Source organism: Centruroides vittatus, unplaced genomic scaffold (assembly GCF_030686945.1).
Source record: "Centruroides vittatus isolate TY-2023 unplaced genomic scaffold, ASM3068694v2 scaffold_386, whole genome shotgun sequence".
Taxonomy (NCBI): domain Eukaryota; kingdom Metazoa; phylum Arthropoda; class Arachnida; order Scorpiones; family Buthidae; genus Centruroides; species Centruroides vittatus.
This window is the reverse complement of record NW_027122706.1, coordinates 8,670,846-8,693,981: the sequence shown is the minus strand read 5'-3', so window position 1 is coordinate 8,693,981 and position 23,136 is coordinate 8,670,846. Positions and strand designations below refer to the sequence as shown.

The following is a 23,136-nucleotide window of genomic DNA, read 5'->3' as shown; positions in this document are numbered from 1 at the left end:
AACCAAATTCCAGATTTTTATTAAGTTGATATCTCCTATAACCCGATTTCCCAGGAACGTATCTACCGCATTGTAGGAGGCCTACCTGTATATATATTATAACATAATATCTGTAATAATTTTTTTTGAATAAGTACATTTTGCAATATTGTTAAATAACTTCAATATGGTGCATGCTTGTAGTTTTTTTTCAAATACCAAAACAAATAAAATTTTTCATGTCAAGCAGTGATTTTGAGGGCTGATTTCACTCCCTAAAAATGTTTTTCTGCCAATAAGAAAAAATTTATTAGTATCTGATATTCTACAGCATATATTCAAAATCGGAGAGGGACACTTGGATGGCATTCCTTGTAAAAAAATAATGAATTCATATGATTTTATTATTTGAAACTAATGTATTATACCAGGGGTGGGCAAGCAAGAGTTCAGTGGGAGCCATAATGTAGGTTTTGCAAAATGCATGGGAGCCGCAGTTCTGTACTGTCGTGGTGGATAGTATGGTTGCGCGATTTTATTATATAATATAAATATAATATAAAACAAATATTGAATTTTTTTAATAAACATATTAATAAAAAACAGAAATTAACACTTTCAGCAAGAGCCGCATTTGCCCATGCCTGTATTATACTGAAAGTGAATTGAAAAACAAAGTTAACTTACTAAAGTAGGATTGATGAACCTTGGTAATCTTTGCCTCACAATAATATCTTCACCCATTTCTGCAGCTCTAAAAAATTTAAATAATTTATGTCAGAATCTAATTCATTATAAATAAAATATTAGAATTTACAAAAGAAAAAAAAACCACGGTTATGACCATATTACTAAGAATTTTAAATTTATCTTTTCACTTGAAGAAATCTATAATCTAAAGATTACATGTTTTATTTTGTGACGAATAAGAATTTTTAGATATGTAAACCTTGCAGCATTGTGGAAAATATAGTTTTTATAATTTATTCTTAATGTTTGGTTTCTTTTGTCTCAATTGTTATATACCCCTAGTTGCCCAAATAATTTTTGCCAAAGTATTTTTTAGTTTCAATTTTGAGAAGTGGTCAGTATAAATTATTTTAATAATGAATGTGCAGAATAATGTTAGAAATAAAATCTGACATAAATTTTGTCACAGTTAAAATCAAATTATGAACACCTTTTAGGATTATCTTTCATATTAATTTCATCAAAAATCATGTGATGTATAGAATAACTGATTATCTGTTGAATGTCATTACTATATTTGTACAGATTAAAATAAATTATATGATCAGCAAATTCTGGATTAAGTAATATAGAATGGTAAAAAAAAATGACCCACCCTGATTTTTACATTTTTGGACTTGGGACCTTAAAACATTGAGGAATGCAAAAAAAAATTGGGCTTTTTTCACTGTGGGGGGCATGATTTTGTTCATCCATTTGAAGCTTAATAATTCCTGTGCTTGTAAATTTCCAAAATTTTGTAGGGATGTTTGTGTATTAGGGGATTGATGCTATTAACTTTTGGTGGTTAAATGTCAAGAGGGTTGTGGTCACTTGTCATATCTCAAGTGGGGTTGGACTTAATGAAGATTTTACTCATTAACATTTGCAATTTTCTTTTTTTTTATAAAACTCATCTCTACCTGAAAAATTATGTTTTTTGCCATTTTTATAATAATTAATAATAATTTTTAAAATAAAATCTCATAACAGACAACAGCTTACACAATTTAAAATTTTCTCTGGAAAAGTTACACAACTTGTTGTTGGATTTAAGTTTTTCTATTATTTTCAGTAAGGGACTATAGACTATAAGACTGTCAACAATTTACTGGTTTAAATCTTTTTATTAAAACTCAATAGTGCTCTGAAGTTACTTTATATCTATTATTGATTTTATATAAAAATATATAATTTAATTAAAGTTTTTCAATAGAACAGAGAATATAAATTAAGGAGAAAGCAAAAGAAGACAGTTGTGGATTATAACTGTCAATAAAAAAAAAAAATTATAGTTCTGCTACAGAAACTAATTTACCTTTTTATGCCATCAAAAGCCATGCTAACCATATCTATTACACCTCCAGCAGGTTTGGTTATTAATCCCATTATTCCTTTCCCAATTCCTTTAAAAAAACCTTCTACACCTTCTTGTTGTGCCCCTAAATCATTATATAAATGAAAACGGTTTTTAAAATACAATATTAATTACAATATATAATATATATATATATATATATATATATAAATACTACAAGTAAATAATTTTTTAAAATAATGCATAATTAATATATTGAAATTTTTAGTTTTGAGTGTACCGTACATTAAGAATTACTCTGTTTTTCAATATGACGTGTTAATAGTTATCTATCCAGAGTAATAATCAATAAACAATATCTATTTTTTTTATTAATTATATAATTTTGAACTATTCAAATTTAAAAATTTTAATCTTATATATGAGAACATTCCATTTCATTTTTTAAATGTGTGCATAGTATTCATACCATACTGTATGTCATGAATGGTAAAGTTCTAGAACATCTGAAAATGAAATTCTAGGACAATATCTTATTTACATCATTCATGGCATTGGAATTAAAGATGATAATGCCTTGAAAAATATTTCAAATTGAAATTGTCTTTCCAATTTCGTTAAACTAACTTGTTAATAATACTAATTGTTATGTAATGTCCATAAGATTTAAAATTAAAACAAAATTATTATTATTTAAAAAGAGTAAATTATCATACCAGTAACACCTCTTCCTGAAACACATTAGGATCCCAGGAAGCAGAGAAAGAGAGAAAAGAGAAGCAAGTAATGCATGTAACGCATGTAACGGAAAGATTAAAGGATTTAAACATTAATTACAAAATAAATGAAAGAGAAGCTATTGTTATAAAATACTTTATAGAAATTTCAATTGGTTTAATAACTAATTACATTATATATAAAAAAAAATTTCACAGCAACTGTGATAGAAGACAAAATTTTTTATTTAAAATGCTAAATGCATTGCATTCAAAAATAACAAAAATATAAATTTTAATCACAGTAATTTAAAATGCTTGTAAAATATCTAATATTATTACAATTAAATTATAAGTTAGCGAATATCACTTTTTGAAACAGAATCATGTTAAGCTGTTATTAATGTCAGAAAAAGACAAAATAATAAAAACTTACAAATAAGTGGCAGACTTTTCATTTTCTAATATGTTTTTATTAACATTTAAATATTTTATAACATTAAATATTTAAATATAACATTTATATTATACGTACACTAATTTTGTCATTAAATATACAGTATATATATAGGCCTATAATGACAAAACTGGCATTATTAAATAAATATTTTAGTTTATTCATAATGTTTCTTAGATTTACAATTTTAGAGAAAGTTTGAAATGAAAACCATTATTGTATAAAATTTTTAAAATAATTTATATAAAAGATTAAGAATATACTTGATTTTAAAATGTTTATATTTAAAACTTTAGTATAAAACAATCCATATGTCAAAATTAAACAAAATGATGGTCATAATTAATTGGATTATTTTTTTGCTACAATTAATAAAATATAAACATTCCAAAGCCTGATGTATTAATACTAAACCAAACAATTGCCGTAATTAATCAGGCTATTTTTTAAAACAATTATTGTTTTATTTGGTATTACTTCAATGAAACACTAGCATTTTACACATTATATAAGTATCATATTATTCAAAATAAATCTACTTAAAAGAATGAATTAATTCACATTTTCTATTAGGGAATGTTAAAAATACCAATAAATTTGCTTTGCTGGAGTTTTTTATAGTGATAGTTTTATGTGAAAATGTTTTTGACTATATTTAAAGATTTTCATCAGGTAATTCTAAATAAAACACCAAATTAAAAACTTCAATTTAAAACTACATAAAAGAGAGTTCTAAGGATGACAACAATAATAGAAAAACTGGCTTCATAACTTCAACCCATAAATTTCTAGAATGCATTTTTGACTTCTGTCACACTGGTCAATTTCTCCATCTCCGAGTGCCTATATTGTGCCTACAAGTGTCAATTTGGAATATCTCATTCAAAAGATAATTGCTTATATTTAAGCAATCCTTTGATAGAAAAATCTGAAATTTTGCATATGACATAAGAAAACAATGAAAAAAGAGCTTTTTTTTTCTTTTTCTTCATCAAGCACTGCAGATGCTCCTAGAGAAAAATCTACTAGATCTAAATTTTAAACTTAAGCTCCTCTTGTTATCAGTGAAGTGCTGGTGAAACTTTCAGTTGATAGGTTGAAGTTCACAGAGGTTCCCATAGAGCTATTTTACTTTTATCACTTATTTTTATGCTTGTAAGAATAAAATTTCATTGAAATGAATAATTGTAATCAAAAATTGGGAAGTGCCAGATATAATCTCAAAGCTCAATGAGTTAATATAATCATCCAATGATGGCCTAAATATTCGAGCTGTAATATGGCTATAATCATATGTGGCTTTATGTATACAGGGTGTTCGGAAATTCTCATTACAAACTTCTAGGACTTGTAGAGGGGAGTGAGTACATAATATTTTGATTAGAAACTCATGTCCGGAAACGTACAGTTTCCGTTCTATGACGTTTTCAATTCAGCTCCTGCTGAGGGAAAGAGAAAAGTCTCAGAGTTGCTTGTCCTGGTATGCCCAGGTATAATGTCTGTAAGAACATTGGTGGTCGCCACATCGAGCAGCTGTTTTAATGCATCAGTACTGTTCTGTATGTACAGTATGCTGGGTTCTTTTTTGTTTTGGAAGAATGTAAACATGTAAAGTTTGTGTGTTAATAAAAACAAATGTGCTTAAGTGATAAATGAATGTTTCGTTATGTTTCCTTTCGAATAGTTACCTAATAATTGCACTGCATCATGGCTAATTCAAATTCCTCAAGCAGAAGTGGAAGAGTTAAACATCTGAATTGAAACCATCGTAGAACAGAAACGGTATGTTTCCGGACATGGGTTCCTAATCAAAATATTATGTACTCGCTCCGCTCCACAAGTCCTAGAAGTTTGTAATGGGAATTTCTGAACATCCTGTATATATAGCTTGCCAGGGACAGCAATAGCTGGCTGAGTGCCGCAGGGATGATCATTAGCCGTTGACATAGGATCGTCTCCAGCCAGAGCCTTTAGTAACCATGGAAGGTTATATTGAAATTTAAATACTTCTGGAAATATGCTCCTCTTCACACATGTATGGCAATCTCCCATTGTTTCAACAACTGTGGGATCAGTTAGTCTGAGGATGTCTGTTCTACATAGGTGAAAACATTAGCATTTCCAAATTTTTTTTTCTATTAGTTATTTGGATTTTTGTGGATTAGTAATTTCCAAAATTTAAAATTTTTGTTAACTCAACTTTTCTTCTGTATCTTTTCAGCTTTGAGTTATTGAGAATCAACTGTATCCATTTTTAAAATGAAACAAAAACAATTAATAAAACTAAGTTATTTTATGCATAAAAACCTTAAAACTAAAATAGGGGCTTGGGGTCCAAATGGTGCAATTGGTTGCACACCACAAGGCAAACGGAGACTGTGGGTTCAAGCCCTGCCCAGGGTCAGTTATTTTCTTCCAGAAGGTTCTAAATTATTTATTAAATTATTAAAATTATAATTATTTACTTAGGCACCATCTCTTATCTAAGGCTTACCTCTAGTACCAAATTTATTTGTATTAATTATAGCCCGAATATTTAGGCGATTGTTGGATGATTATGTGTTATCCAGAATAACAAAAACTCAAATTTATGAGAATTAAAACTTTTTATAACAATTTTAGTAAACAGCATATTGATAACATTTGATCAGTTGTAACTGAAATTTTTGAGTAATTACAGAGACCATGCATGTACAGTTCAGCTTATAGAGTATATTACACATCAATATTGCTGTTCCCCATTGAAAAGTGTAAAAGTGTATTATGTTTGATTGTCTTTCACAGCCTCCCACAAAGGTTCCAATGACTCTTCCATGAGATTTACTGGTGAAATGCTCAACTCTGACAGGCCCATATTTTCTCTCTTGGCAACATTGGGAGTTCTTCCAGCCCCTCCTACTGTCAAGATGACCAGACTGCCCAGCATTAACAATTAACAAACCTTGGCAATTTGAAGTCACATTGTCATGGACTTGGTGCCTAGTGTACTGTAAATCAAAGTTTGGCATTGGATCAGGATATTCACCCCATTCAGAGCTCTGGTGAGGTGCATCTATCTCTCTGTTATTGACTCTTCATCCAGGACTGATCCTTTCTATGGAGACTGAGTGTAAAGTAGTCACTGTTATGTGAATCAAGGAAGCCTGAAAAAATTGTAAGAATCCATTTCTTTAGTTCTGCAAGAAACCGTTTTTTATTAGTGTCCTTGTCTCACTCAATTACCAAACCACCCCATATACATCACCAAAATTCTTAACTACAAGTAAGAGACCTTGGTCATCTCTTTGTGACACATCTGGCTGTGAACCACTTCATGGGACCTCACATTAATGAAAGATGAATTTAAAATGAGTAGTTTTATCATAATTTTGCATTTTATTCTCAGCTATGATAGATAAAGTGAGGAAGCAATTTAATTTTCATTTTTAGGGATTTTAAAGCATATAGTCTTTTATTAAATGGCATAGTCTCTAATAGAAATTTCTTTTATTCCCAAGCATTTCTATTGTGTGGAGATTTACTATATATATATATAAAACACAGCAAAATTACTAAAAAGATTATTTAATAGAATGATAGAACTGAAATTAAATAAAAATGAAAATTATTGAAATTTTTGTCATTAGACTTAAAGTATAATTTTCAAAATGGCTTCATTACCTACAATAGGCTTAACAATAACACCAGAAAGACCTAAAGCAACTCCTAGAACAAATCCTTTACCAGCAATAAGCAAAGTTTCTGGAAGACTAGAAGGATGTTGTTGCATTCTTAAACGACGTTTCTATGTAATAAAAATACTTTTACAACTTTTACAAATCAAATTTTTCAATTATAGTATTTTACAAAATGTATAACTTACTTTTCTATAATCTTCGTCCATTGAAAAAAATGAAAATATTTGACCTAATGAACCAGTGATTAAAGAAATTGATCCTGCAGTTCCTCCTAAAAGACATGGTAATTTAATTAAATTCAATTTCTATTTTTAAAATTTTTTATACATGAAAACCACAAAATCTATGTACAGTACATATATATTAGAGCAAATCCCATCTGTCAAGATTGAATCTCCAGAATTTTCTAAACATGAAAAGTTATTAGATTTTAAATTATTAATATAAATGTAAGTACTTGTACTGTTATCTGGTATAAATATTAATTTTTGAAAATGATAAAGATTACTATAATTTGGAATGAATAGAAACACATCTCTGTCTAAATGATTATATAATTCCAATAGCAGTAATGGTGTGACTTTGTTAAGGATAACAGAGTTTTTAAAACAAATTACAATTACAGTACGTGATAAAATGAAAAATTTGATCACTTCAAGTTTCTTTTCACTCTTAACCCATGGAGTGAAAAGAAACAATAACTTAACAGTAAAAGTTTGTTTCTATTTTACAACTACGGGAGGAAATGCTTTATTCTTTACAAAAAAATGTCTATTTTGTATTTAGGCACACTACAAAATATTCTAGTTTGATTTTCCTTGTAAATAATTATATAAAAAATTTTTGTATTATTATTTTTTCATTATCAATAGACATATTTACCAATCACATGTCCTAATAAGCTTTGTACTCCTTTAACAATACCCTCTGTAAATTCTTCAGGACCTTGAATTGATCCCTAAAATAAAGAAAAAGAAAAATTACACTTTCATATTCATAGCTATAAAATACAAAATTTTAACACAGTTCTTGTATACAGCTTTAACTCTTGATAATTCAAACTTTATTAAATTGAATCTCTTGCTAAGTTAAATTTTATTTTTATCTTGATGCATAAATTTAAAGCATTTTATTGTAATTTCCATAAAATACAGTCATTCTAAAATTGGGTAAACTTGATACAAAGCCACAAAAAACCAGATAATCAGAAGAAGAAAAAAATTGGGAAGTGCCAGATATAATCTCAAAGCTCAATGAGTTAATATAATCATCCAATGATGGCCTAAATATTCGAGCTGTAATATGGCTATAATCATATGTGGCTTTATGTATACAGGGTGTTCGGAAATTCTCATTACAAACTTCTAGGATTTGTAGAGGGGAGTGAGTACATAATATTTTGATTAGGAACCCATGTCCGGAAACGTACCGTTTCCGTTCTATGATGTTTTCAATTCAGATGTTTAACCCTTCCACTCCTGCTGAGGGAAAGAGAAAAGTCTCAGAGTTGCTTGTCCTGGTATGCCCAGGTATAATGTCTGTAAGAACGTTCGTGGTCGCCACATCGACCACCTTAACAAACCTTGCTATTGTATTTTTCAGTTGATAGGTTGAAGTTCACAGGGGTTCCCATACAGCTATTTTAATTTTATCACTTATTTTTATGCTTGTAAGAATAAAAATGTGTGTTTAAAAACATATAACACATATTTTTACCCGTTGAGTGGACATCCTCTGGCTAGCTGATCCCACAGCTGTTGAAATAATGGTGGTTGTGAAGAGGGGAGGTGACATAAGGGAAAAGGAAAATAAGTTTACAGTTCAAAGAAAGACTTCCACACTGTGGGGAAGGAGTTTACATCACAAAAATTAATAGCGGTACTTTTTATAAATTTCAACTTGCTCTAGATGTCTGAGAAAATGTTATGTAAGAGGCATGCATGGTCAAAATATGCTCCTCTTCACACATGTATGGCAATCTCCCATTGTTTCAACAACTGTGGGATCAGTTAGTCTGAGGATGCCTGTTCTACATAGGTGAAAACATTAGCACTTCCAAATTTTTTTTCTATTCGTTATTTGGATTTTTGTGGATTAGTAATTTCCAAAATTTAAAATTTTTGTTAACTCAACTTTTCTTCTGTATCTTTTCAGCTTTGAGTTATTGAGAGTCAACTGTATCCATTTTTAAAATGAAATAAAAACAATTAATAAAACTAAGTTATTTTATGCATAAAAACCTTAAAACTAAAATAGGGGTATCTTGGTTTATGGTGCTTTGGTTTAGACAGCACTTTTCAATTACAGTAGAGCATCGAATATCCGACGCCCGATCAACCGACCACGTTCTAGTCGGCAAATTCAATTGTCTGCTAGTGATGTGGCGCTATTAATATTTGGCTATGTCTTGGCTACGTCTTGGCTACTTTAATATTATTTTTGTTAAATTTTTGCGTGTTTTAGCTGGCAACACTGGCTCGACCATGAAACGGAGGCCAATATTTAAACGAGGTTTAATTTTCTACTTTGTCTTTATTTTTGTATTTATTTTTTGCAAAACAAAGAAATAATTTAACAATGATTATTATTTTAAAAAAAAGTTTGTTAGACTTAACATCAATGAAAATTCAATGCAAAGTAGGTTAATAGCGATACAGTAATATACTATACTAATAATGTATTTTTTCATACATTTCAGTTATCTGTTTTTTCAGTTATCCGACCAACCCCAGTCCCTAATTGAGTCGGATAATCAATGCTCTACTGTATATTCATATTTGTTATTTTCAACTGTTGTCATTGCCCTTGAGGGGTTTTGAGGTATTTTACTTAAACTTTTACATCATTTTTACTTTCCTGGCTTTGTTATATATAATAGAAAGAAATTATGGTAATTGGTCAAAAAATGACCTCCCAAGATTTTTACAATTTTGGGGGTTTGTATGTATGTATGGATGTTAGTGTGTGTGTAGGCATGATTTTGTTTACTCCCTTTGAAGCTTAATAATTTCTGTGCTTTTGGTTGAAAATTTCTGAAATTTTGCAGGATGGTTTTTGTATTAATAGGATTGATGCTATAAAATTTTGGTAGTTAATGACAGGGTGGGGAGATAAAAGGGGTTGTGTGTCTTATCTTGAGTAGAATTGGACTTATAATGATTTTACTCATTATTAGCATTTATAACTTTTATAAACCCATCCCTACCCTCAAAATTAAGCTTTTTGCCATTTTATAGTAATTAAAAATATAAAAAGTTTTTTTAAATACAATATCATAACAGATAATGTCACTGGATATTTTAGGCCTAATGCTATTGCATTTAAAAATATATTTCCATTATCTATGACCAAGGACCAGGGGTGGGCAAGATGATGTAAACTGATAGAGGATATGAATTGTATGTAGGTAAAATAAAAATGATTCATAAAGTTTTAATCATTTACTATGTACCGGAAAATAAATATCTTAAAACATTTTTTAACTTACAAAAAGCCTAAGAAGGTTATTTTAATTAAAACTTAGCATTTAAATAATTTTTTTGAATTTCTAGGGGAGCTGCCCCCCTAGCAAGCCCTTGTCTGTGACCAGTGGTGATATTCGAAATATTTAACAAAGGGTTCGCTAGCAGAAAATTTTTCCCTAACAATCACTGACAAACAAAATGGAAGTTTTGGCTAGAAATAACTACAATACCTTTTTCTTGTGATATATCTAATAATCAGTGGCTTATTTGGAACATAAAGGCCCCTGGGCGAAGACCAGGTAACAATAGTACTCGTATATTAGTGCTGTCGACCTTTTTTTTTTTTTTTTTGGCAGAGAAATTTTTCACCCCAAATGGCACTGCTGATGATAGACAGATGTCACCATCTCTCGAAATACAATATCCTTTTTATTTCGCTGTCCATAGCCCGACACATGTTCCACAGCCATCTTGTATTATCTCGCGCGCATGAGATTGTGGGATCTCTCTTATGACTGGATCTAGTTTCAAGAATTCTCTTGAATCGATTGCGATTAAACCTCAGTTTAAACCTGCAGATTAAACCTGCGATTAAACAGTTGAGAAAAATCGCACCAAGGCATAGTCCCCAACCTTGCTCACAATCTAGATTGAAATGCTCGGTGCAAACAAGGTATAAGGCTCTAGTTTAGTAGTGTTACAGAGTATAATACGTATATTTTAATATATTTTTTAAAAGAAACAAAACCACTGAGAAATGTTATGTGTGTTTTAACAAGGTTCGGGAAACTGAAAATTTTACCAACAGGTTCGCCCGAACCCGTTCGGAAAACTGAAAACTTTACCAACGGGTTTTACCAATAAATAAAATAAAAGGTCTTTTTACTTTTAAACAAAATAGATATTGAAAATATTATCATGTCAATTGTTATATATATATATATATATATATATACTCTACTTGTGCAGAAGTTTGTAGTATTTCTAGGGAAATTATATTTTTAATATATAAGTATATTTCACTTTTGTAGATAATTATGTTTTTAACATATAACAGACATGGACAACAGATTTAAAAACATACATTGTTGAATTAAAAATGTTGAGGTATCTAAAGATGAAGCAATTTAAAGCAAATCCAAAAAAGGAAATCCTATTTGTTTTAGTTTATGTCACTTATCATCATCAGAGAGCCAAAATATGTGACTTGTATAAAATAGTTTTGATTAACATTATATGGAAAATTCAAATTTCAAACAACAACTGAATTACTTCTTATAGTATTTTAAAATATAAGGAGTTTAACTCATATATTTTTTCATATATTGGCTAAGGAAAAATCATGTAAAATATTACAGGCAAGATAAGTCTGAAAAATTTAATTTTAAATAAATATATAGAATGTTTTAAATAAAGAAAGAAAAATTTATACAAATAAACATCGTACTAAACCCAATAACGTTAAACCAATACATCGCCACTTGCTGTAAATAATCGGGCTAACTTTTGATATAAACAATTAAAAATTATAAATAAATTTGGCACCATCTCCTATTAAAATTAATAATTATAATTATGGATTCGAGTCCTGCTTCAGGCCGATTCTTTTCTTCCAGTTTAATCTAAATTATTTAAATTATTATAATTATTAATTTTAATAGGAGATGGCACCTAACACCTACCTCAAGTGCCAAATTTATTTATAATCTTTAATCGTTTATATCCAAAAGTTAGCCCGATTATTTATGGTAGTGGCGATGTATTGAAAAATTTATATATCATTAAACATTAGAAACACTTACCAGAAAAGGTTCATAAAAAAAATCTCCTAATCCTTGTGTAAAATCTTTTATTAGACCAAAAGGATTTCCTAATATATCTAGTCCTAATATTAAAACATATGCTTGCTGAATTATTTGATTAATGTAATGGCTTTTCACATCCATTAATAATTCAACAGGAGTAAAAACTTTTCCTCTTTTTTCATAGAAGGCCATCCTAAAGAAAAATTATATGAATATGAATTTAGTTATGTAAAAATTAAAGATGTAAATAAATAGAAACTAGCCCTAGAAATATACCTCAATTCTACATCTTTAACTTCAGTCAAAGTAGCACCAATTGAATTAAAGAAAAAATCAACAACATCTTGCTGTAAAGACCATGGATCTGGTTTTGCTTTGTGTACAATACCTCTTGGACTAAAACTGAAATGGATCTATAAAGAAAAAAACTTAAAATTTTTACAAACATTTCTTTACATTCTGTTTTGAGAGATTAAAACTAAAATTCACTTAAAATGTTTATAATTTTTGTATTTACATTAATTTTTACAAATACTTATGTCATCAAAAACTAGTGGCGTGCGGTGACATTTGATGATAGGGAAGCTGTGTTTCCATAAAAATTTTAAACAAATACTGGAAATGACAAAAATAAACAGTTTATTTATTTTAATTCTAAAATAGATAATAAAAACAAGTTTTATATCTTTGTTTCGTGTCAATTATTTTTTATAAACTAAATCTATTTGGCAATTTTTTCGCAAAGTCGTTAATTACTTTATCATAAAAATCGCTCGTCATTGATTTCATCAAAGTATCTAAAAGCTCTTTTTCTATTGAAAGCAACACTAATGATGACAATCTTTCCTCTGAGTGTTCCTTGTGAATGTATGAATTTGTTTCATGGTTGAAAAACTGTGCTCAACAGACCAGGGCTTTGGAGCGACCATTTTTTTGAGTTGCTCCACTCCAGCATCAAAGTATTTGCTCCAGCTCCACTCTGTGCTCCGGTTAAAATATTCTTAAAGAAAAAATTAATGTAATTCCTATGATATATAAGGACATATAAAAAAAGCTTGTTTATTTACAAATAATTTATTTATTATTAAAAAAAATTAACATACAATATAAAATTTATTTGTTGATTTTAATAAATAAAATGGCAGACAGCAAATTGTTCTTCATTGATTGCTTATTATCAATTAAAATTAATCCAGAAAATAGACACTCAACACTTGCTTGAGAAGTTGGCACGCTTGAAGCAACTCTGCATGCTTTTCTGATGCACTATGAATAATGGTCAATGGCTTCGAATACATTCACCTTTAATCTCCCCACATCCTCTATTGCATTGCAGTCTTTCTCAATATGTTTGTCTATTCGTTGTCATCTTTATTATGTATAGTGGAAATTCGATGATTGTTTTCTCTTCTATCCAATTCTTTTTCAAAATCATCGTCTTATGAATCTATATTTATTATATTACAGGTTGGCTGTGACAGTTCAACAACTGCTGGCTCTTTACCCAAATCAATTAGTATTTGCCTTTTGATTTGTTGTTGGATGTCTGAAAAACCTTCTCTCACTTTTAGTTTTTCTACCACACTTAATAAGACTCTATACCTAGAATCAACATACACTCCAGCAAGAAAATGTGTGTTTCGAAAAAGCTTTTCTTTCTGCATTTTTACAGAAGACAGAATTCCCAATGCAACACATCCTCCAAATTCTTCCATACATTTTTCTAGTTTATAGCATTCTTTCATAAACATCTCCAGAGTAAGATTGGCAGCTTGAAGAGCAATTGTTGAAATATTTGGTTTTTCTAAAACAGCTCTGATATCTTTTACTTTGTTCCATTCTACTTTGCTAAGTTCTAGGTCTTTTGTTCCAGCAGCAGCTACTTGGTTGCAGTAGTCTTTGAAAAAAGAAACACGATCAAGCATGGCATATATAAAACCCCATCTCGTTACTGTATCCAGGGATTGAGTTTTACCATGCATTTTCAGCAAAACATTACGAATTGTTGGCGTTTGTAATTTTACCACAACCTGTCAAATTTTCCCTAATATTTTTATTATTCGTTCATTCTTTAATCCATTCCAAATGGTCAGTTGAAGAGAGTTGACAGCATATGTCATGTTTGCTGCATTATCTACACCAGTGTTTCTCAAACTTTTTGGTTCATGACCCGCCCTTTTGCACTTAGTCATTCTTCAGGGGTCCTTTGAAATTTTTGTGTAGGAAAACATCCCAGAGGGAGGGGGTTAAGTACAGTACCCTCTCATGGTCGCTTCAGTGCTGCCAGCTAAAAACGCATACCAACTAAAATAATATTGGAGTAGCCCAATATATAGCCAAATATAGCAGCACCACAGCACTAACAGAAATTTAAATTTGTCGACTGAAAAGCTTTCAGTTGATCGGTTACAGCTCTACTGTATTTCTAACTTGACTTGGCTACAGACACAATGCTGCTAGTGAACACCGTTCCAAATGACAATGTTGTTCTATCATAGTTTAGGCTGAGAGTGGAACTCGGGGGATTCCCCAATAGCGCACAAATTTATGAATATTAGGCTCGTATTAAAATATTTATATGGTTTTTATTATTTATATGTGCAATTTATTTAAGTAAAAATTTTTTAATATATTTTTTATTTCTATTATTTCTAAATATGAATCCATAGTAAATTTATAAAATATTTGAAAAAAAATTGATCTGGCATCAATTTTTCAGCAACCCCCCAAATATTTTTTGCAACCCCCACTTTAAGAATTACTGATCTACACAAATATTTATTACTTGTTTTTCGTTGATTTCAAATTTGTTTAAAGTTTCTCTAATTTGATTTTTCACATAAAAAGAGTTATGCCTTCCTTCAGCATCGGCATTATCCAATATTTTTATTTCAGTTTTCTCATTTTTTCATTTCAAAATTGTATATTGATAGCAAAAAAATTTCTTTTTCCACAGGTTGCAGCATCTAGCTTAAAAAGCATAATTGTCCTTTTAAAGTCTGTCTTAGATTTGATGCGAGCATACTCTGCTGTGCTTATTACTAATTGACGAACAGCATCATGTCCTGTTGATACACCAAGCTTCTGAGCCATTTTGCCAACAATCTTTTAAAATCCTTTGTTATTTAATGTGAATGTAGTGAGTGGTATCATACTCATACAAACCATCTCAACAAGTTCCTCGCAGAAAGTATTACTAACCATAGTGACTGTAATCTTCAACGATGTATCAATTTTTGGTTGATTAGTTCTACATTTCTTATGACATGAAAGAGCAATGGTAAAATTTTTGTGATTACGTTTTCTTCTTGCAATGGCTTTCGTCTTGTTGATCCTTCTTTTTAACTAACCCTTCGTAAATTTCAGGATGATTACGCTTCACATGCTGCCAAAGATTGAACTTTTTCGACACACTAGTTCCACTTGCCTCGAAGTTGCATTGTATAGATTCGCCATTTACAATGTGTTCCATCTTGCATATATCTGACTTCTTCCCATTATCGTATTCAAATATGAATATTTCTTTAAGCTCTTCTTCTGTAAATCGACTGTCTATCATGGGTGACGGTTTTAAATTTTGATTTGATGCCATGACTTAAATAATCAAATATTTAAGTGTTATTAATTGAGAAATAATGCATATAAACATTCGTGCATACAAAATAACCAAATAATAATAATCTTACCTCTGCAAATAAATTATGAATTACAATATACGATTATAACAAACTGATTTCAAACAGAAACAAACGACATAACCTCACAATTTTTGCATGTGCTTGGTCAGGAGTATGTGTTGTTTGACAAGTTTGCCACATGATAAATAATATCAGTGTTGTAAACTTAACAATGCAAATTGCAAATTATGAAATGAGCCAGTGAGAATGAAAATGGCATAAGTCACTTTATGGTTAATTGGAGAAATTTAATTTAATATTTAATAGTTTGTTAAAATTTTTATTGACAAATCAAATGTAAGAAATGAATATTAGTGCTGCTCCTAGTGCTGAATTTCTATACTAATGACTAAAGTCACTTTCATTCTAAACAAAACAGAACTATGTCAAAGGATTTCAAACATGGACTTAACTCATTTTTAAATTTTATGATTTATGCCACTTCCATTCTCACTGGCTTAAATATTAAAAAAATATATATATTGGAGCAGCAGAGCACTACAAATTTCCGTGCTCCAGCTGCGAGTAAAAATCCATTGCTCCACCTACTCCATGCTCCTGCTCCAAAGCCTTGCAACGGATGCACTCATAGATGGTATCATAAATCAAATAATTCTTTTAGTACATCTTTGTTCAGATCATCATTAATTAGAATATTTTTTTAATATCATTAATTTTTATGTCTAAGAGTAACTTGCCAATATAGTCTGGACATGAATATAAATATTGCAATTCACTACGTACGTAATTTAAATAAATCAAACAATTCTCCATAAAATTTACTTAATTTAAAGAATTAAAACTCACTTTGGAAAATAGATAAAATTCTAAAGATTATATGAAAAACACTTTAGTTATTAATAATTTTAAATATTATGTCTGAAAAATCTGTCAATATAATTATAATTAAATGAATATTATAATTAAAAATTATTTAAGAAACATACAGTAAAGAAACATACATAAAAATAACATTGAATATTCTTTACTTTTCAAATCTTAAAACAATGCACTTAGTCAAATAGCCACCTTCTAATGATTCCATCAATTAGCCACCCTACAGGTGGCTAATTGATGGAATCATTAGAAGCATTATATGCTATTGTGGTCTGTATCATCCATGAGCTAAACCACCATAGGTTGGTGCTCTAAAGTGCACGCGCGAATACTTGTAATCTGGCTGTGTTATACCATTCAGATAGTTTCACCATGGAAGCATCCTGTATTTGACAATACATGCTTCCATTGGAAATATGCATATGCAAATTTATATTCAAATATACAATAGCAATCTTATCATTGTTTTTCACATGTATAGAAATTTATAATAAAATACATAATGCAGTTACTTAAAATTAATATTTTATTATAATTCAAAGTATGTTAAAATATGAAAATAATCACACAATATGTATTTATATTTTAGAAAATACAAGGAAAGCAGCACTTCCACAGCTTTCATGGATGGCACACCACTGTTAAAAACATAACTACAAAGTGTATCATAAATGATAATACAGTGGAACCTCAGTTAACAAGTTTGCTCTAGTTGATGACCAAATTGGTTAATGAAATTTTATTTTGCAAAAATTTTGTCTTCGGTAACGAATGTAATGGTTTTTTGTGTCAAATTTCAGTTACTGTTAGGCGTGTTTGAGGTAAGTAGTGCTTTTCTGAGTATTTGTGCTAAACTTCTTTTTTTTCAGTTTTGTGATTTGTATATTTAATCAAAATGGTACCCAAGAAAGAGAGAAATGATAGTGGCAATAGAAAATGTTTTAGTTTAGCATTAAAGAAAGTAATTATTGCAAAACACGAGAATGGCATTTGTGTTTCTGACATCACTAAAAAATATAATGACTCAAAATCGACTATCTCTACTATTATTAAAAATAAAGAAGCATTTAAGGCTGCTAAAGTGGCTAAAGAAGTGAATATGATAACAAAACAAAGATATAAAGTTTTAGATAAAGTTGAAAAACTGCTGCTAATATGGATCAATAAAAAGCAACTTGCTGGAGACAGTGTTAGTGAAGCTATAATTTGTGAAAAGGCTAAAAATTTACACAATGACTTGATGACCCAGACACCCAGTACAAGTGCAGATGGGCAGGACTTCAAAGCGAGCCGAAGGTAGTTTAATAGGTTTCCGAGGCTCCAAAAGTAAACCAGAACCACACTTATAAATAAAGCTGCTTTAAAAAAAAAAAAAAAAAAAAAAACAGAAATTTATGTTCATAAAAGGGCATGTTTAAAAGGACTTCTTGGAAAAGTGTACTTCTCATGTTAAAACAATAGAATGATGTAAATCCTAGGATCGGTCATCCTGCGATCTGAGTTCCAATCTCATTACACTTAGTAAAGACCAATTAGAAAGTGGAGGTGAGTCAGATTGACCTATCAAAATTGGGCTATATTCCTATTACCATTGATAATTAAATGCTAACTTGGCCTAGGGATAGGTATTAGGCACTATTTCTTATTAAATTTAATAATTAAAATTAAATTAGTACAGGTAGGCCTCCTACAACGCGGTAGATACATTCCTTAAAAATACCACGTTGTGGGAAATCACGTTATAGGAGACACCAACTTAATACAAAAACTGGAATTCAGTTCTAAAAAGAGAAAAACTGCCTTTTATGGTGTAACATTTTCATCATTTTTTAAATTTATGTACATAAAAAGCTTAAATAAAATTCAACATCATATAAAAACTAAAAAGATTATGATTTCAAGTCAAAATCAAAAAGAAACATAATGTTATGCTCAAATTCAGTCCTCATCATCACTTATTATAGTTGTTCGAGAATGTTTGACTGGCCTTATTTCAAGATCTGAGCTTGTTCCATCAAGTTCCACTGCACTTATGTGATCTGTTGCGATTTTTCTATTATGTGAAAGATAAGTCGTTTCTAAATACCCTAAACCCCATTGTAAAAGTACTGCGTTGTAAGAAAATTTCTGCATTTTTCCAACCGCGTTGGAGCGAAAACGCGTTATAAAGGTACCGCGTTGTAGGAGGCCTACTTGTACTTATTAATTAATTTAGCAGGTTCTGGATTGGATGTTTATAGTTCTTAGTTGTATTAACAAATTCTTTATTTTATTGTTTCTGAAGATAGTTTATTTCACTAGTTTAACTAATAATAGATTCTAAGAATACTTGATTTTGATTTTAAAGAAATGATAAATGTGATGAGTGTTTGCTGGAGAGCAAACAGATCATTTGTCCCTACTGTATTTGAAGGTAGGTATATACCTGTAGGTATATTGATTTGGAGTTTATAAAATTGAATAACATTATTATTATTAAATATTTTTAATCTAAAAGTAAAATCTTACTTTTAAAGGTGAAAGATGAATATATTCTACAACAGTTCTTTTTGACCTGGAAATTTTCTGTAAAGACATAAAAAATTAACACATTTCAAAACTTTAACAGCAATGTAAATTTAACGTGCTCACCACTTGTTTTGTTTTCCACAAAGGTTGTTGAACTAACAATAAATCCATTTTCAGTTTTTCTTTCTACATAGAATTAATAATAAAGTTGTTATTATTTTAATCCATTAACACATAAGAAATATTAAATGATATTAATTCATATTTGATATCAATTATTGGAAATAAATTCAAATGATATTTTTTTATTGTCAGTTGATAATTCATCAGCAGTCATTTACTTTATATAAATAAACAGTTAAATTTTGGAAATGATATAAACTGTTGTTACATAATCTTAAATGTTTCCACATTTTTAAATTTAGAACATCTGTTAACTTACATCAAATGATATCAACTGACACAGGAAATCTTCATTAGTTCGAAATTCAGGGGACCAAATATTCATGATTTCCAATTATCTGAGATTTACAATAATATGCCAAATGCCATGTAACCAATGTAATTTATTAAGCAAATGGACTGCAACTACTTGTACAGAATGCTATTTTCAGTAATTAATAACAACAACTCTCCCACCACGACCAGGTGCCACCAGGCTGAAACACAAGCTCCTAGTAGGGACATCTATGCCACATAAGATCTATGGGGAGAAATGAAGCTAAGAGTGACCACATCCACATTCTGTGGAGGTATTTACCATGGTAATAACCAGGTCTAAGTGTGATACTGGCTCGGATGTCACCTGGGTTAACAAAGTCCGCATTTGTGGGTTAGGCAGAGGCTCGCATTTGAAAAAATAATCCACAGTCTCCGGTGGCAAAAGCAATGCTGGCCCAAGCATGGCTACTGCAAAGTCCTCGACAGATGTGAGGAACCAACCTAATCTTAATGTTTCTGTGGCAATGCATCCACAAACCACAAAGGACAATGGAATGGATGAAATGGACAATGGAAATAAATGAGTTTATCATCTGTACTTACTACACCATCACAAGACTCGAAACAAACAAGACAGCATACAGACAACAGCACCATCCTCACCTCTCTGTCACCAAACAAAGGATTGTTGATCAAAAAAGAACAATTATACACAACAATCTTATCCCACAAACAACACTCAAACTTATCAAACAACAGGTTGCTGATCAAATACATCAACAGACAAACATTTAACATTAATGAAAATCATGTAACTTGTCAGGATAATCCAGCAACAAGTACTGATTATAGAACACACAACACAAACCACTAATGATACTGCAGACACTTCCTCATCCATCACTGATAACATAGACATAGATTTAGTTAATACACTCTCAATTTATATTTCAAGAAACACTCACTAAATATACAGGCACAGATTCCACACAACGACCACGAATACCAAAAATCGATACATCATAGGAAGTAGGAAAAACACTAAATTATGTAAACACTCACTTACTACCACACTACATCCATTTAATTTTTACACTCTCAGACATTCATACATTAGTTTATGCTGGGGCAGTCACACCATGGACTGAAAATACAATCCTTATCACATGCCTTCCTGGCAGAGAAGAATAGAAACACAAATAAATGACATTCGACAGCAATTAGGCAGACTGACACAATACCCAAATTAAAGAAACAACTCAAAAATATTTTCAAGACAATCAAAACATACACAAAACATGAACATCACAACACACACATTACAGAATACATTCATACATTAAAACAAAAACTCACAGCCAAAGCACATAGACTGAAATGATACAAAACATATTCACTAGGAAAATAAAATAAATTATTTACAAACAATGAAAAACTCTTTTACAGACAAATTAGTAACAAAACAAACACTGATACATTACTTTAGTTTTGGAAAGGGTTAGAAGGTATTACTCAGTGGTATTTCCTTTAAGGAGATGAAAAGAAGTGAGAAGGTCATAGACAGAAAGGAAAGGCATTGATGGCAGGAGCCAAGGGGATGAAAATGTGAAAGAGAAGTTAGAAGAGGAAGGGGAGATCATGAGCCACATCAGATGCTATTTTTTAAAAACAAATACTTGATACACAGCACAGTGGCACACAGAAGAACTCACAACTTATTGGTCCTCTTTTTGATCCAGTGCTGTTACACACAATGCTGATGCAGGCTGGATCGAGGAGAACAAAAACTTGCACAACATAGCAACTATGCCCTATGCTATAATAAACATACATAACATCTGCTATGCTGTTAAGAGAACACACAACTGGAAGACACCTGGTGTAGACAACATTCACAATTTCTGATACAAAAAGTTTAGTTAGTTCCTTGTGCAGTAATGTAAACACCTAACACACATCGTCATCAATTCACAAGACATGCAAAAATTTTTCACTCAGGGCATCACCTATATGAAACCTAAAAAACAACAGTATCACAGACCCTACAGAATACAGACCAATTAAATGTCTTCCAACACACTACAAAGTATTGACATCCTGTATCGCAAACAAAAGATCAAACATGTTGAAGAACACAACATTCTTACGGAACAACAAAAAGGTTGCCGTAGAAATCACGGGATGCAAAGAACAGTTACTCATAGATTCAATCATTCTACAGCAAGCACACAAACAACACGGAAACATACACATGTCATATATAGAGTACAGAAGAGCATTCGACAGCGTTCCACACAGTTGGCTGTTACATATTGTTGTGTCCATAAAATAAACGATTACTGTTAACGTATATAAATAACTTTATTAGAATAGAATGTAACGGCGTGGTAATACAATGTAACGTTTGTGCCTCCAGGTCTAAGTGTTACAACAGCTAATGCACGACTGCCCGAAGACAAAGAAACACGACAAAGACAAAAGGTCAGAGGTGCGGGATCACCTAACTAGGTCAAGGGGCAATTCGGTGTGGGTTATCCTCTGGAGGTTTACATACATAACAAATACATAACACATATTCTACACATGTACTAAATTCATCCATCACTCATTGCATTCTTGCAAAATACTACGCAGCACTGGAGAACAACACTACATGTCAGGATTCATAACATTTCCATACAAACAAAGCAATTATTCATTAGGTGAGGAATTTTTCAAGGAGATTCCTTGAGTCCTCTCTGGTTTTACTTAGCCCTGAACCTTTTATCCAATATGTTAAACAACATGCAACATGGTTACAATATCAGACATGAAAAAAACAACACAGTTTACATTGTCACATCTCATGTACATGGATGACATAAAACTTTATGCATCCACACAAAAACAACTTCATACACCAAGGATGTACTGTACAAATGGAGTTTGGCCTAGACAAATGCAAAACACTTCACATAGAAAAAGGAGTCCTGAAGAAAGGAGATTTTTGCACTTGGAAATGGAAATGTTATTGAATCCATGGAAGAGGGAGAGTTCTACAAGTATTTAGGATTTCAACAGGCTAAACTAACAGAATACACAAATAAAGCAAAGATTAATTAAAGATTACCAAAGTAGGTTAAACACTATTCTCAGAACACAGTTAAAGCAATAATATCATTTTGTATGCTCACCTCTTCTTTTGGAACTTGTAGACTTGAAAAAATATCATATACAGAAAGCAAAAAACCTTTATCTATCCTTATGTTTAGTTCTTGAATCAGTACTTTAAAATATCTGAAATAATACACATTAGTTTAAATTTAATGTTTTAAAGACCAGTTTTTATTTTTAAAAAATATACTAAAAATATATTAAAATTATTATTGTTTTAATAATTTCAATTTAAATACATATACATATTTTGAATGGAACTATCATTTAACAAAAAGTTGATGCCATGAAATTATTTCTTCTACATAATTTAACAAAAACACAAGTTTTTAAAGAAATTTCTTCATTTTTAAAAATGATTTTCTGTTAATAACA

General features: G+C 30.3%; 1 protein-coding gene across 6 annotated transcripts in view; it reads right to left on the bottom strand.

Moving 5' to 3' along the window:
• The window catches only part of LOC136988851 (intermembrane lipid transfer protein VPS13A-like), a 368,680-nt gene that overhangs the window by 16,377 nt on the left and 329,167 nt on the right, over positions 1–23,136 (bottom strand). For 5 of the 6 annotated variants that reach the window (XM_067286838.1, XM_067286837.1, XM_067286842.1 and 2 more), the window contains 11 exons: positions 22,782–22,884; positions 19,291–19,353; positions 19,168–19,224; positions 12,422–12,558; positions 12,143–12,338; positions 7,759–7,834; positions 7,062–7,147; positions 6,860–6,983; positions 2,743–2,757; positions 2,027–2,150; positions 667–733 (listed from right to left, as the gene is read on the bottom strand). In XM_067286838.1, the coding sequence (XP_067142939.1) occupies positions 667–733; positions 2,027–2,150; positions 2,743–2,757; positions 6,860–6,983; positions 7,062–7,147; positions 7,759–7,834; positions 12,143–12,338; positions 12,422–12,558; positions 19,168–19,224; positions 19,291–19,353; positions 22,782–22,884 (1,048 nt within the window). The remainder of the gene's footprint in view (positions 1–666; positions 734–2,026; positions 2,151–2,742; positions 2,758–6,859; positions 6,984–7,061; positions 7,148–7,758; positions 7,835–12,142; positions 12,339–12,421; positions 12,559–19,167; positions 19,225–19,290; positions 19,354–22,781; positions 22,885–23,136) is intronic. The other variant, XM_067286841.1, reaches the window with a different exon arrangement.